This window comes from Rhipicephalus microplus, chromosome 1 (genome assembly GCF_043290135.1).
Source record: "Rhipicephalus microplus isolate Deutch F79 chromosome 1, USDA_Rmic, whole genome shotgun sequence".
NCBI classification, from domain to species: Eukaryota; Metazoa; Arthropoda; class Arachnida; order Ixodida; family Ixodidae; genus Rhipicephalus; species Rhipicephalus microplus.
In genome coordinates, this window is record NC_134700.1 from 255,073,924 (window position 1) to 255,091,044 (window position 17,121).

At 43.8% G+C, this 17,121-nt stretch overlaps 2 protein-coding genes across 3 annotated transcripts in view; one reads left to right on the forward strand and one right to left on the reverse strand.

Annotated features, from left to right (window-relative positions):
* The window catches only part of LOC119164609 (arylsulfatase B-like), a 33,905-nt gene extending 29,826 nt beyond the window's left edge, over positions 1–4,079 (forward strand). Inside the window, exon 10 of the mRNA XM_075868477.1 lies at positions 3,951–4,079. Within this exon, the coding sequence (XP_075724592.1) occupies positions 3,951–4,079 (129 nt within the window). The remainder of the gene's footprint in view (positions 1–3,950) is intronic.
* A 3,478-nt stretch (positions 4,080–7,557) lies between these two features.
* The window catches only part of LOC119186889 (uncharacterized), a 47,361-nt gene continuing 37,797 nt past the window's right edge, over positions 7,558–17,121 (reverse strand). For both annotated transcript variants that reach the window (XM_037435262.2, XM_037435257.2), the window contains 3 exons: positions 15,535–15,671; positions 9,317–9,449; positions 7,558–7,870 (listed from right to left, as the gene is read on the reverse strand). In XM_037435262.2, coding sequence (XP_037291159.2) covers positions 7,624–7,870; positions 9,317–9,449; positions 15,535–15,671 — 517 coding nt within the window. In that variant the 3' untranslated portion in view covers positions 7,558–7,623. The remainder of the gene's footprint in view (positions 7,871–9,316; positions 9,450–15,534; positions 15,672–17,121) is intronic.

Consider the following 17,121-nt stretch of genomic DNA (forward strand, 5'->3'; position numbering starts at 1 on the left):
GTAGATTATTCGTGTTCAGAAACTTTGTGCGATTCTCCTTTCACCACGTAAGTAACTTCGCAACGCATGTTATGAACAATGACAAAACCAGTGAACAAGTACTGAGAGGCGAATGTGTGTTTACACCGTTAAGGCTCATCTCTGCCTACGGCTAACACCAGACACACGACCAAGTTTGTCGCAAAGCGGCTGATGTGGCTCAGTCACTCACTCCTCAAATTTTCAGTCACGCGACTGCAGTCGCAAACTTCTTGAGCCATTCAGATGTGCCAGACCAGGACGGCACCTTATCTTATAGAGCAATGGAAATACGAGCCGTGTGCAAGCAGACGTGAATAATACGTCAATAAGGTGATGGGTACGAATTGCACGCAGCTGTGAACATCGGTCGCATTGAGTCACTTTTTGGTCGCCAGTCGCAAATGTCGAGTGACCGGCGCGAATCGCAGGTTTAAATGAACCTATGAAGTCGAAACGCGTTCAGTTGTGCATCTATCGTCTAAACTTTGTCGGTATAGGGCTCCCACAACCACACGTAAGAGCTAGCTGCTGACGCTATAAATATCTGCCTGACACTAGTTTGGTTGGCGTACAACAAGTGACTCGTTAACGTTAGTGTTGAATTCCTTAGGCCATTTGTTGTGTCGCAGCTGGTAAACAGCATAGTGTTGTTTCTGGGAGAGGTGACAAGGCAATGTCGATGAAAGCTGTATATAAGACATTTGGCCAACGCAAATGAGATAATTCAAACTCTGGTGGCTCCGGCCGCATCAGCCTGATTTCTCGCAAACATAGTTTCGTCAAGTTCCTCTAAGCAAACCCATCTTGAAAAACAGCTCCGTGTTATTACGGCGACTGTCTTGGATTCATCACCAAACGTTAAAATTGAGCGTCCATGGCATCGATGGTCCCAACAAGATAGATGTGAAAAATTATTTCAAGGTGAAGTCATCTATATATTATATGACGTCATATGTCACAAATTTTCAATGTTTTGACGGCATTCGGATATCATAGTAACGTCATATGGTGGCGTCATCACGTGACATCATCGCTTGCATAAAGCTAGGGCAGAATAATACCTCGAGCGTAATCTGGCGCTGCGGTCGTGTACCCCAATGGTATTTATGAAATAAGTACAGACTTCGGATTGGATGTGTTAGCAAGCGAACTATCTACGGGTACTTTTCGATAGTTTCAGAGCGTGGGTAGTGTGGTGCTGTGCTGAGCATTGACGCAGCTCCTTTGTTAATTAATCAAAGAGGCTGAAGACTACTATGTCTGAGATTTGCTGCTGTTTCAGAGCTTTACGAGTCGTATATGACACTTTAAGTGAAGCGTCATCCACTCGCCCCTGCGCGCAGATGTAGCACCTAAGGCCAGCGCAGAATAATACAGTGAGTTCACATGTTTCCCTTAAGCGCGTCTTGCCGAAACTCGTTTAAAAGACTGCATAACGATAACGAAGCTAAGTAGATACAGCGTAACTCTCCTCTGACTCAACTTCACGACAAAATGAGAGGTGAGTTGGCGGCAGACCACCTGGACAGACACACCTGGCATCGCAGCAGACGAAACGTCAAGTGTTTCTCACCTAATACGGGACTGTTATTTACATAAATAGATAATGCGTACTATTGAGGGAAAAACAAGAATGTTTGTTTTCAAACCTTGTGAAAAATAACTCATTATATATTGATACCAATCCTTTAACACAGTGACAGAGCAATGGATACCCTGGTGGTTATATTTGTCGAGGTTTCACTTTTACCGCACAGCAAAAAAAAAAAAGCTTTTTGCAATGAAATTTACGTACAAAAGATGAAGCAAGTTTAATTCAAGTATAACTTCATATTGATTAGTTCTGCACCCGGCAAACAAGCGTCGCGAATCTCAACAACGCGATCCATTCGAAGCAGATTCGAAGCCTGTGCTTCCCATAATTCCCCTGTGGATACAAGCGCCGCTGAAGGAGCCCGCATAAACACTAGCTTCAGATTCCCCTATCGGTATTGTTGTATGAAACTCTATGGCCACTTGCTCAAAGGTGCGCCGACCACCAAGGTAGTGCTTATACCAGGCGAGAAATCGTGTGATGCCTCCGATAACGGATGCAGTGCGAAATCAATTTTGGGTGCTGAAAGCCTTCAGAGGGGGGCGGGGGAGGATCAATATATTAACTGACAGAAAAGAAGATAGAGTTGTCTTATGCGAGTGCATAACAGACGCTGCGAGTTTTGTAAATTTTTTCAGGGGCACGGTATAAACTTACAATGTGTTCATTGTTAACGAAACATTTTTTACAGCGGTTTCAATCAACCAGCTTTGACAGACTTTTGGAACAATATCCTAGTCATTTCGTGTCGCTCTGGACGCGTTCAGCGTATGCCGAAATTGAAAATATATTGTTGATCATGATAACTTACAGCAGCGTACATCAAAAAGTAAGACAGCACAGAAACACAAAAATATGCAAAAGACGTATGCGCTCGCGTTTGTTTTTCGTTTATTTCAATACTTGTGTGTCATCATTGTTTCCGAAGTGCGTTGTGATAAGCTATCACGACTAAGCTAGCAGCGCGTCACTACATCTTAAGCATGTTCATTATGAGAATTAATGGTCGCACGTGCCGGCTGCGGTCTAAGACTAACGGTATATATTAAAAAATCTGACGAAGCTTTCGGAATACACGCTGTGCTAGCACACTATATATGGTTAATCCTGTTTGCCCTGATTGCATTGAGGACGCAATAATCTTTAACGCTGTGAGCCCGAAACTCCTTTATCGGCTACTTGAAAGCTTTACTGTAGCGTTCCGAAAATCACATCTAACGGGTATCAAAAAACGCGTGGAGTAAAGGTCTCAATAAGCCCTAGTGAACTACGAAACACGTCTTGATTAATAGACGGTATAACTTGAAAAATTGTGTGCACCAAGTTTGATGTGATATAATGGGTTTCTAGCTCGTTTGAAAAAAAAAAAGATCAAAATAATGTTCGGAAGTTCAGTGGCTTGATTATTTATTACGGTTTTTCGTTTTCATTTTTTATTGAAAACTTCATAACTTAATACAAGGAAAAACCATATATATATAAATATATATATATATATATATATATATATATATATATATATATATATATATATATATATATATATATATATATATATATATATATATATATATCGCGCAATGCTTTACAGGAGGAGAATATATACTAACATAGCGCCAACTTTTGATCTACTTATATAATAAGAAACAACTTCATGCAAAGATAAAGTTGATATTGCGTTTGTTTTTACCAAGAAAAACGTGGGTGATAACTAATTAGATGCATTAAAACATTTTCATTGTTTTCATCTCCCAGAGGAATCGTGTAGAGTTGGCCATTTCAGGCAGAAGCTGCTAAATGAAACGTTATTTTATTGTCACTCGCGATTACTTATATCTGCTACATGAGGGAACGTCGCAATCATTAGAATAGGCTCATGAATTAATGCAGCCATATACGTGTTTCCAAAATGTGCAAGCCGACCAAAAGACTGGTTCACAACTGCGCATGAAGAAACCGTCCACAAACTTGCGCAAGGTAGCCGTTAATCTGCGAACTAGCGCTAATGAGCGTGGAACCAGCACTATTTGCAATCGCTGGCAGAGCGCGATATCCCGAGCACATAATAAAACGTAGCAAGCGTATACGCTGCTTATATCAGCCCATGATTATCTAACAAGCGCATAACCAGTACGCATTATTCAGCGTCAACAGTGAGCCAAAGTTCTGCCTGCGACCTAGTTCACACGAGGGAATAGCTGTTTTTTTTTTTAGAGGGACGCGTTCGACACGAACAAATTGTGGCGAAACGCAAGATTCGTTACCGCTCTTTCGCTCTTTCGCTTCCTGAAGTATTATCGCTAACTATATCTGAAGTGTCATCATGGTCTCTCAGGAGTACATGAGACTGCGAGGACGACTGGACGAACTGAAGCTGACAATGAAAAGCCCGCTAGTCGGCACGCCGGATCCCAGGGCCGACCCTCTGCGCCGGGACGGTATCTGGGAGTCGTGGCAAGACTGAAAGGTTATTATCTTGTCCTTTTCCACCCCCCTTCTCACGTGTGTATTGTTGGTTTTGGCTCATAGAGGCATGTTACTCGTTTTTGTTTCCTTAGCAGCGCCGTCCCCGAGCAACCAGGCGCAATAGCGACGCTCACGAGGACTGACAGGCTCATCCGCGGCGCAATTACGAGTGGGCGACCTTTGTCGAGGCTCACCTCGTGGAACGGTGCATCTTCCTTGGCAAAACTAATTGTATCTCTTGAGCTTTTCTCTGACGCGCATTACTGTCTTTGTTTGAGCTGATTGTCTCTGTGCCACTTTCTTTTGATTCCTGTCGTTACCTTCGGGCCGAACTGGTACCGACAACTCTGATTGGTGGCCTGCGCCACCGATGCGGTATAGGATGCGGGTCATGCTTTCGATAAGTCACTTAGTTCTGCAGTTGATTTCGCTTGTTTTCGTGCTCCACCAGCACGATTAGTATGGATATACCCATAAACGTGCGCAGGGGTTTCCTTTCGAGGGGGGGGGGGGGGAGAACGAAAGTTTTTCACAGTACATTACATCAATGTAAGGGACTGACTTTGCACCCTCCCCCTCTCAACCCCTGCCTACTCCACCCCCCGCCCCCCCGCTTGTGCACGTTTATGACTGTACCGTATACCGTAAGCCACTGACTGATCAACATTTCTTCATTCGAGTCCCGAAAACACGGAATAGCTTCTGCTCGTTTAATTGTCCTATAACGTTATGCTAGTAGCCAAGGTGCAAGAATACAAAAAAAAAACGCAATTTGCAGCCTTCTACCCGATATATGCGTGTAAGCTGCAGCAAAAGGAAATTAGTCAAAATGATCAGTGAAAAGAGTGGCAAAGCCGCCGAATTCCGGGCTTGAGAGATGCGTTGGTTGTTTGCAAATGAATTTTAAAGATTGCCTCAAAATTCTCACCTATAGCTTGTCAGAATTATTGGCAACACTGTGTGTTTGGCACGTCAACGGAAGTGACGCAGCTGATGGCATCGATACTTTGGCCGCTGTACAACGTTTATTTTGCTGACCACAAGGTGACCGCGGTGGTGTTTGGCACGTAAAATCTTTCTTCTTTTCTCTGTGGTGTTTGGTCGGCGCTTCACTAAACTGGCAATTACGGTTTTCATATACTCCGCACAGGCGGGACCAGTATACGACTTTCGATTCTTACCCAATATTAAGTCATACGTAGACAGTGTGCTCGGCTTGCTTTTCGGTATCGGTATTGCGCCCTTTCGCTTAATAAAAATTATTTTCTAATTTCCCCAGCATTTCAGCTTTTTCGCTCACGACAAGAGTGTCTCGGAAGAGACGCCATTACCCTATAATGATCGAAAAATTGCCGTATTGGCCCTTTGAGCTATCATTTTGAGTGTTTGTTGCGATATTGCACCTCCGGTTATTGTACACTTGTGCTAATCTGTTTTCGCTGAAGCTATTTCAAGCACGGCATAACCTTGCAGGGTTAAAACGTTACGAAAAACATAAATACTATAGTAAAGCCTGAACTCAGTTTTGCAGTCCCTGCAGGTACACATAACTAACATTCGAATACACTGACTTGCATGTTTGGTCTCCGAAATACGCAGCACCTGCAGCGATCGGGAGCATTTGGCTTTCGACCCCCGCCCCGCCGTGGTGGTCTAGTGGCTAAGGTACTCGGCTGCTGACCCGCAGGTCGCGGGTTCGATTCCCGGCTGCGGCGGCTGCATTTCCGATGGAGGCGGAAATGTTGTAGGCCCGTGTGCTCAGATTTGGGCGCACGTTAAAGAACCCCAGGTGGTCGAAATTTCCGGAGCCCTCCACTACGGCGTCTCTCATAATCATATGGTGGTTTTGGGACGTTAAACCCCACAAATCAATCAAAGCTTTCGACCCCCGTCGCGGGTGATGCCATGATCGGGTTTTAAACAATACTTTCCTGGGAAGCGAATAAAGTTCGTCTGTCCGTCTCTAGTGTCTCTTTTTTGTTTCTTCCTGTTTTTTGGGGGGGCAACTGCAAGTAACACATGCCGAACAAATTCAATGCGCTTCATATTCACTACTATGCCGTTTTTATTTGTGATTGATGAAACGTACAAAGAAGTTCGAAAAATTCATGAGCAAAACTATAACACAATCAAACGTGTTAATGTTGTTTATGTTATGTGAAACATTAAGAAAATTAGTTACATTATCTTTGTCCTAAATAAAGCACTGGTGTTCACTATTCACTATGTTTTCGAATATTTTCTGAACGAGCACTGCCTTTTCGTGTTCTTGATCGTATATATATATATTTATATATATATATATATATATATATATATATATATATATATATATATATATATATATATAGTACACGAGGAGCATATAGTAAACCCGCTGTCTCAAGGTAGGCAACTCAAAGGCATTGCGTCATATATACGCGATTCTCGACAACTGCTGGATGAATTTAAAATGTTTGAGTTTTCTCACTCGTAGAACAATTCACCTGACAGGACTATTCAAGTTTTCTGAACAGCAGTAGACAAAACATGGGATTGTGCACTGCTAGACTTATACGATATGTTCAGTCAAACTCTTCTTAACGTGACTGTGGGCCAGATTTAAAAATAGAAGTTTTTTTTTTACGAAAGTTCGTACAGACACTGTGACTGAGAGGAACGACACGGCGAGTACAATCCTCCAGCTTATATTGTATGCTAAATCTAAAGACAAAAAAATAACAGAATAAGGAAAACAACAGTATAAGCACAAAACGGCAGCTACAGAAAAGCTGGAAGACCGGAAGCGTTTCTAAATTGCGGCAATTGTAAACCACCACCACTGCAACCATTCCGTTATGCGTAACTATGGCGTGTGCGCTTTTTTACCAGTTTCGCATTTATGATTAGGGTGTGGTGATTTTTGGACGTTAAACCTTAACAACTGTTATTTTGTCTAGTCTCTTCCAGTCAATTTATCTTTTGCGTTTCTTACCAACGCTTCGATGGCAGCAAATGGATCTGCCAACCGCCATGGACGTAACAAGCGTATTTTTACATAAATTTCAGTAACATTAGCTTCGTCCAAAAAACTGCCTCACATTTTGCTTTTTACTGGTGTGTTTGTGCGAGTCTGTTGCCCATCTTTTTCTTCTTTTTGGGGGGGAGAGGGGGGTGGAGAAGCTCCTCAACAATTTATAGTTTGGACAGCTGTGTATTTTCCGTCTTTTTCTCATAAGAACCCTAATTATCACTGGCTTTTTCTTCTATTCAACTATCTCGTTTACCCTCACGCGTACTGGCTTGCAAAGATCCTGCACTGCATACTGCACCGTCTCACACAGCCAACTGGGCTTCATTGAAACGCAACTTTTCACCCACCCACTCAGTTACTCAAGAAGCTATAGAGATCAAAGAGCACTCAAACGATGCGTGCGAGAACCTAGGTTGGGCAAACTTGCGGCGTTCTCCAGTGCAGCCGTGACTTTCGACATATCTGTGTTTTCCACGCCTGTACATTGCAGCCCGGGATATACGTATTTATATAGTGAGGTCCTAGACAGCTACCACAGCATGTAGCCGGTGACGTAAGCGAGAACCGCCGACGTAAGCGCAGTTCCTGCAGCGCTGGCGAGCCGCGTCGTGCCCGAGTCCACGTCGACGCACACCGACGTTTCGTAGTTTCGGCAGAAGTTGTACAGCAGCCGATTGGTCAGCTTGTCCGCGTACAGTTCGACGTGCTGTCGAGCATCGTCCCCGCAGGCGTTCGCTAAGCGGTCTCCCAGGCACTTGTGGTACGAGTGGTAGGCACTGCGCGAGAAAACAAAAATGAAGTTGTGGGCGCAAGCCGAATGTTCTCGCACAGCCCCATGTATACGAAAACTCTGAAACTATTTTCTTGACCCATGTATTTGATCGCAGCGCCACAGAACGTATTGAATGGACGCGAGGCTCCTAATACTGCAACCCCGTTCCATCGAAGCATGGTGGCCACATATTTCGTGGGTCGGCGTTTAGCATCTATTTCTTAATAACGGCGCTGCATTCTTGACTGAGCGATCAGTGGTGGATATAAGTCAGGCGCGTAAAAAAAAGTATAGGGCAGAGCAAATACTGATAGTACCGGAGTCTCTAAAAGTATATAACAGCGAGTACGAAAAGTCATGCGTGCCTGTATCACAAAATAAAGAAATAAGACAGATTACACGTTGAATAACTATAGATGAAATGATACTTCACACTAAAAAAAGCAAAGTGCTAGGTGATTGCTGGTTGCTATCATGGTGGTCGCCACCCAGTTTGAAGATGAATGAGAATAAATATCGTCGCCAACGTCGTCGAATAAATAGGACGTATGTATTCTCATCTTCATCAAAAAGTTTTAAAATTTTGAACGCAAGATAGCTTTGCCACGGCCAACGCCAGCTGGCTGTCGTGGTAGAGCTGCAGTATGTAGCTGCAACTTATGAAGGGTACCATGGACCTCGTAATAAACCTGTTTAATTCACTTAACGCGAGAGGCACTTAAGCACTGAAAGACAGCATGCGCATTCTTATCGTTTAATCGATGGTTTCATTCAAAAGAGGAAGGTGCCAAAACTGCAGTGGCTCCTAAATGTGGCCTTTCTATTCTCTGACTTCATGCAGACACACAAATACGAATAACCAATTCTTTGCGATATCATTCATAGTGCGCTTGCATTACGTTTATGAAGTTGACGTTAAACGTTTTGTGCAGCGCCTCATACACAGATTTTTTTTTTCAGGAGGGGAAAGGGGAAATAAACTGTAACCCCAAAATTATTTTTTTCTGATGATAACTAAGGTTTTCAATAGATTTATTGTCATTCTACAGAGCGTTTTAACACCCCAGTAGCTGGAAAGATATCCCGAGTTCGTCACTTTGAGCACCCTGGCTCTGCGCGCGCAGACTGCGAAAGGGCTAAAGGGGAGGGTAAGAGGTCCAGGTGTCCTGAACCCTCCCCCTTTCTTTGGGAAAGAGCAGTCAGGGCATCTGGGCATTTTTCTTACAAGGCGTCATAAGCACCCTGGCCTTGTAAAGACCATTCATAATTGGTATTAACAGCGCACAGACGAGAAAGAATACAAGTAGAGGCATAGAGCGCTGCTTTGCCTCTACCTACCTGTCCCTTTTATTTATCGTTCAAGTCCTGTTAATACCTTATTAATGAATTCTTACCAACTCGGCCAAGCTTCAATTCTTACAAGCTACGCGTAGCTAGTGTATAGACGCACCAGCAGACGTCGTTCGTGTTGGTTAGCCCCTCAGAGTACTCCTTGTACTGGTCCTTGAGTGTGCGCAACCTTTCGGAGCACTGGTCCCCACTGTGGTTGTAGTTCCGCAAGCAGTTGATGTACGTTTTCGCCTCTGCAAACAATGACAGCCAAAACGGGAACATCGTCATAAATGGCTCTCTATAGGAAGAAGCTTCTTTGTTTTGGTGTTTTTAAAAGGTCTAAGAGGTCATATAGAAACCTTATCATATCATGAACCTGACTAGGTCATTGTGTGGTTGAAGGTGATACAGAGAAACCAGGCAGAGCCTCGGTTCACCGCGGAATGGATATGCCTCCAGTGGTTCCAGTGGGATAACAAACAGGCGGACGCTCGTGGAAAATATTGTACCAGTTCATAACCTGTTGGGGCAGAAGCTGAAGAAAAAAATCAACTTCTGGCGTGGCCTCGGATTTCTGTTACATAATGTTATCGAAGGCATGTAACAAAAGCATGTTCTGCTAGTAGCAGCATGACTACCACAGGTTCGTGCACAATGCCTGGCAGTCTGGCCACAAAGCGCGTTTTTCTGACATGGTCACTCTGTTAAAACACAGCGATCACACCACACGAGAACTTTCGAAACCATTTCACACTCGGGTGGTCAGCCTTTATCAGTCCCCCGTCATTAACGATTACCATCAAAGGAGTGTCACTCCTAAAATAAAAAGGGTAGCAAGTAGATACGGTGTGATAGTGCCTGTCATTGCACCTACGACGGCACACATGTGCAGTGGATGACGTGCTCTGGGTATATATGTTTGATCTTGCTTTATAAACTCAGTTGATAGCAGCACTGGCGTCATTCCCTAGCTCTTGTCCCTGTCATAGTTCGCGCTCGACGTTTCTTACGAAGAAACCTAGTGCCTAAAAATTTTTAACGTATATTTGCGCATTCGCCTAATTCACGGCGCTGCTATACCTAAGCGTGCTTGGTGGCGTTAGTCACCACCCGATCTAAAGGGTATAGCCATATCAATCCATCCATCCATCCTTGCGCACGCATAAAACATAGGTAGTGCCACGTTAAGCAGGTGCATGCGCATGCACTGTAGTGTGCCCTTTGAGCCAACAACGTCTGCAGTGTGCTGCTGTCTGATCCCTTCTGTGTCTACGTCTGCACACCTCACCGTCTTTATGATAACGGTGAGCTTTGGTGGTGCGCCGCCGTTGACTAGCGCTCGACGGACATCCTTAGAATCGCTTCACAAGAGACATGCTTTCAAGAGACCTGACTGAAGCGCGACGCCGCCGAAGGGTGACTTGAGCACAGAGTTCAGTACCTTTGTCTGAAGTGCTCCAAAGTGCAGTAAGCAAGACCCGGTTTTTGCAGGTATGGTTTTGCAGTTTTGTCATCTTATTACAGCTGCTGACCACGGGTCCGCGGGCTCGACCGTGGTGGTCGTGTTTTGATAGACTGATAGAGAGGCGTAATGCATACGGGCCCGTGGACGGTGCGATCGATGTCTGTGTACGTGCAAAAACATCTGATGATTGAAATGTCCGGAGCCCGCCACCACGGCGTGGCATGTGCTAATAGTGTGGTTTTAGTACGTAAAATTCCAGGTAATTCCTTGTTGCGTATTTTTAATGAGAACGCAATAGAGAAAAGTTTTCTTTCGAACCTATTGTCTCCCTTATCAAAAGTTGCCGAATTTTCGCTATAGACAAAAGCAGCACAGGAACATCATTGGCGTGCGCATGGTTACATTGTTGTCATTTCACAGTGCCAAAACTCGCGCGTGTCCGTTGATGGCCGCCGCATTTCCGGTGCGTAAGTTTACGATAACGCTATTCTGCATAGGCTTTGCTGGAGTGGTTAAATAATGTCTCTACGCAACATCCTTCCACAGGGACCACTAGAACAGCTCACGCAAACCTTTGGTACGCAGAAATCGATCGACATATCAGGTCATCGATCCCGCTAACTCCTGCTTATTAAAGTCTTCAATCTTCTTATCTCCCCCTTTTTTTGACTACCGTCAGTGCGCTGTAATATCATCTCTAGATTTCTGTGTTCGTAAATCTATTTAAGAAATAAACAGCAAATAACAAAAAAAGACCTAGCGGCAGTGCTCACTGAGTATACTGATGCACTCGCATCAGTCTGACTGTAATTTCCTCTCCTTATCTACTTATACAGCACCAACGCAGAAGTTTTGAACGTTCTTTTTTTTACCTTCGAGCAGCCGCCCAAACTGTTTCGTTTTATTTGTTCATCGTGTCTTTTTCTGAGTATTGCCAATTGCCTCGTTTGCCAATTTGTCAAAGTGTCTTCTTCATAGTCGTGGCACGGTTTTGCTCTAGTACTAGATTTTGTCTCAAAATTAATTTCCGTGTATCTCTGTACGGAACCATGCTACTGCACGTTTAAAATTAGTTTCCGTCTTCTACACAAACACCACCTAGAGGACATTCGATAGTTTATCTTACTGCTATTGCTGTATACAGAACATGGTATGTAACGTCAAATATGAAACCGGAACTTCCGTTAGGGAATAAAGTTTAATTACGGACGGCATTGATTATGCTCCTGCTTTATTACGTGCAATTCATTATATTTTTATATGAACACTGCTATTCGATTGCTTTGTTCAGACGCCAATTCTTTACTTAATAATTACGAGTTCTACATTTAATTTTTGAAGTCTATAGGGGGGGGGGGGGGCTATAGCTTTCGTTTACCTATAGCTTTCGCTTAGCCCAGAGTTAAATGCTCTACCTAGTGTTTCTAAAGCAGGGATCAGCAGCCGGAAAGTCATTACAGTACGACGCAAATGAGCATCAGAGGTGAATGAATACGTTAAAACATCACCTTAAAGATCGGAGTTAAGCTTGTCTTGCCGTGCTCCACCGTGATAAGTACTGATTAAATCGAACTAAAGAGAGGAATAAAAATTGGTAGATGCACATTAGATGCACATTAGAAATCGATGATATGCGAAGCATGAATGTGGAAGGTTGAATTGACACATTAAAATTAGCACAACGTTGCGATATGGACGTAAATTATGCCGTACATGACTTCCATGTCAAAGTTATCATGTTTGCACCTGGCATTTGTCCTCGTCGTCTACTCACGTCACGTAATACCAGATTTGGTTTACGTAAAGCTAGCGAAACGGCCGCGAGCGCGCTATGAGCGTAGCATGTAGTCATGTTATACGTAACACACATGTCATGATTATCATGCTTGAACGCGTCATTTACCTTAGTCGTCCGTTCGCATCACGTAATACTAAAATTGGTATATATATATATATATATATATATATATATATATATATATATATATATAATACTAAAATTGGTGTATATATAACTAGCGAAACGGCCTTGAGCGCATCATGAGCATGAAATGTAGCCATGTTCTTACATGATGCGCATGTCCAGATTATCATGTTTGAACCAGTCGCATACCTTCGTCATCCATTCACGTCACGTAACACCTGATTTGGTGTATGTGAAGCTAGTGAAACGACCGCGAGATCATCATGAGCGTGTAGTCATGACTTACATGACACGCATGTCAGGATTTCCACGTGAAGGCGTCACTTCTGTTCGCCATGCAGTCATCTCATACCATACCAGTTTTACAATGTCATGTGAAGGAAACCACCGCAGGAGCAACAAGACCACAACATGTAAATTATGACATTCACGACATTAATGTCAAGATTTTCTTGTTATGACTAGTCACTTATGCTCGTCATACAGTCATGTTATGTCATACCAATTTAAGTATAGATCCCATAATCCAAACAGCCAGGAGAGCTAAATGTCATAGTCGTAGGCACGTTAAAGAACTTCAGGCGGCCGAAATTTTGGGAGCCCTCCACTACGGCGTTTCTTATAGTCATAAAGTGGTTTAGCGACGTTAAACCCCACATATCAATCAATCAAGCTACTGACTAACAATAATTTGATTGGAGAGTTTTATTATTCACACGCCACTGAAGGAAATCACGTAGTAGTCCTAATTCGGGCGAGCACGTTTTTATTGTCAACAAGAAGCACTAAAGTAAATTCGTGATCTTAAAATGCATCGACTGTTACTTTTGTTCATCTTAGTGTAGTCCACATGATGGTTAAGGTGATTATCCCTCAGCTGCTCGGCGGTTTCCGCCAAGTTGACTATTTCAATTTCCCCTTTCGTAACAGTTCATCGCCAAGTCCGAAATGGGGGCTCTGGGAACAGCGAAATGGTGTTCCATCTCTTTCTATTCATGAGCAAGATGCCTCTGCTGGAGAAATTTAGCGTAATTAGATTTTTTCATATATCGACACGAGCTTTCAAAATTCAATAGATATCAAGATTTCGTAGTCTGAGCAGGCACTTCCATGTAGAACCTCCATCATCCCTGGCAAGCTGGTTTTACTTTTAGCATACATGTAGTGCAGCACACATAATTTTACAGTGAGTTCAAACTAAACGATTCTTTCGTGGCTGTACCTCAGCTTAGAAAAAAAATATTTGATTAGATGCTTGTGAACAGACGAGAAAAAGTGGTTCTGCAGTGAGCATGTAGTAAACGCTAGGCTATTAAGAAAGTTTCGTTTCTCGATATCAGAGTTTGGAAAGAGTAGAATGATTTGCGGTTAAATATTACTAAAATAAAAAACAACAGATTTCACGCCTAGTGGCAATCGGTTACATGCGAAGCAGTCGGCGAGTTATTATCTGTGCTGCATTTTGTTTTGTCTTTGAGCCAAGGGTCAAGAGGTGGATCGGCGCAGTTTGTAAGCATTGTAGTTGTGAGTACATCACGAGCTTACCAAAAACGCTGACTGCGCTGGCATTTAGAGGTTATAACTTATCGTCTGAAGTAACTTCAGCGCCCTAGTTCTAGCCAAGACGCCAGTATTATGGAAACAAACTGCACTTTATGGTGTTCTCATGCGAATACTGTACGTAACATTTGTTTGTGTATTCCTCTGGGGTCAAGAAACGCTTGAATATATCTTGACGAATAGTAGGCATACTAATGTAATGTTTGTTAAGCTGCTATAGAAGCCTAGTTTCCACTGAAATCACAACTGTCGTTAACCCAGCATGTCGTGGCTATAGCAGGAGCACATGTGTAATGTTTATTACATTCTTATAAAATTAGATACTACAAACTGTAACCGCAATTAACGTTGCATAGACATTGCATCCGCATACAGTCTTTTTCCAAAGCAGTTTGTAGACCTAGCGTGGCTCTGTGGCAAAATACCTGACTACCACGCGGAGTGCTCAGGTTCAATTTCTACTGGAATCATGCTTTTTTTTTTCTTATTTGTATTCGTTGGGTCGACGGTGCCGGAGTCAGTTTTGTTAACACCTTTCACACTCAAATTACCAATGCCTGTTCTCGCCATCGCTTGTCTGGACTGATATAAACTGTCAATCACCTGAGGGGCAGACCCATATACCGTGGTCTGTGGCACACGGGTATGTGCCACACCTGTCCGGAAAAGATGTTTTGATGAGGTACGTCACATGATTTTCACGTTATTCACGCGATCACTAGCAAACCCCTTCACTCTCCCATACCAGTTATGGTCTACACCAAGATAAGGAGACCATCACGAGAGCACCCAGACGTCGGCAGTAGGATGGCTGGCTGTCTTCGCTTTCTTTACATTTTTTCTTCAGCTTTTCCTTCGGCACAGAACTGTCAGCAAAGCGAACTCAACCCAACAATCAAGAGCACTCGTTTTCTTCCCGTTTTTGCTTCAATTGTGACGTGACGAGTGAGTAGGTTGACATTTGGTTTGCAAACCAAAAAAAAACATCAAATGTTATGCCTGTCAATGGGTCCCAGTACTGCTAAGTGCCAGGTTTCAGACAACAAAGGTAGTCTAGCGTCGGAAGAATTAATCCACTTCCCCCTGCTTTCCAAATAAGCGCCCGGTTTCGCTTGATTGCCAACAGTGTCATAGAAGAAGGGGGAAGGGGGATATGGCAAGTCTATACGTTGCATTCGCCAGCACTCGCATCCTTGCCGTTTTATCTATGTCACTAATGCAATAGGGATATTGTATTCTAAAGAAAAAGAGAGAATGCCAATCAGCTAACATCCCTAGGAGAAGGGGGAGGAAAGACAGGAAGTCATCCCAAACTTCTATAGGCGTTCGACGCGATACCCTGGCTCCGAGGACAGATTACATGGCCAGCGAAAGCGGGCGTCCTCACCGCTGTCGAGAGCGTCCCGGCACTTGAGCTCCGCCGTCATGCGGCCACTCTCGACGAGCAGGGCCAGACGGTTCCTCTCCGAGTCAGCGCAGCGTCCGATGCGAGACTCGATTGCGCTGAACAGGATCTCCAGCTCCCTGGACACATTATGCAAGAAAGACTCTGTAATGAGTGCTCTAGTACCAAGCCCGGTCGTATTGCATGAAGCACTGGGCTTCACAGAGGGTGAACAATTGACACACGCAACAGCAAGAATACTGACGCCACACAGAAGAGAGAGCCTCTGGGCAATTCACTTCGCGAAAGCCAGCTGTCTAAGGTATCAGTCTGGCAGTAAATTCAAAAGCGACGTCGTGTAGCAGGCTATAGGCGGCTGCAGCGCAGCCCTTATTGATTAACGTATGCCAGGAACTGAAAGGCACGGTTGGGAGTAATTGCACCGTGGATTGCAATGACACCGCTTGAATAAGCGATTCACCTTCCTGGCCAGGCATTCGGTTGTTAACGTTGTCCTAATTAAATAAAGCTACAAAAACAAAAGCGTGAGAAAAAGTAAAAACGAATTTCGCTCCGAGGAGAAGGTTTATTTGTGATGGGACACACACAGCTGGCCTTCAAGTTGCATGGAAAAGCGTCGTGCAGAGCTACCAGAATAGCCATGGATCGTGGCACGTCGAACAACTAGATGACTCAGCGGCAGAGAGTGAGGTCGATGTTGCAAATTCTAATGTTCCGATTAGTGCCCACACTTTAAAGCTAGAATAACGCCAACACCACGGGCCATCAAGTCTGTATATATATCTATGAGAGAGAGAGAGAAACCGTCAACGGGTAGCTTTTATTTTCCGTGCAATGTTGTCAAGTGGCCTTGCAAACTGTAACAGAAATCGTCGCTGTAATACCATCACACTCTACGCAAAGCAATGCGATATAAGGAAGCCTGTCACTGGAGAAGTTCAGAGCCTAACCTCCTCCACCCGTCCGCCCTACCCCGGAATTTTTATGGACGGAGTATTTCACCACACAAAAAACGAAAATAAGTGATTTTCTGAAATTGTCATAGGCTTCTTAAGCAAATGCCGCTCCTCCCCCCCTCACCGAAAAGAGATTACTGATTAGCAGCGTGCTTGAAAGGAACGCATAAAAATGGCACCAAATTGATGTTACCAACGAACATTATTCGACGCAGCGCGTAGGAGTTACGAGAAACACTGCGTAATGAATGTATCTGCATTACATTTAAGCCCATTAAGTCCCATTACTTGGCGTTTTCGCCGTCATCTAAAAGCAGCTGCCACGGTCGAGAGGCATACCCGCCGCATTAAACTCGATGGCTTTATCATCATAGTCTCAGTAAAGTGAACAGTTGGCCGACTTTGCATTTTTTTTTCCTTGCGTGCCGTATTTTCGTGCCACTCTCTTTATCATCGTTGTCTTGCGCTACCACTGCGGCCGTGACGTGCATGGTAACCTAATAATGTTTCGTTCTAGCTGCGCATAATTTCGTGCAGTGGTAACCGAAGTATGTCATTTATCCACCCCGATTAAAGAGCACAACATTTTAATAAAAAAAAAAACTGTTAACGC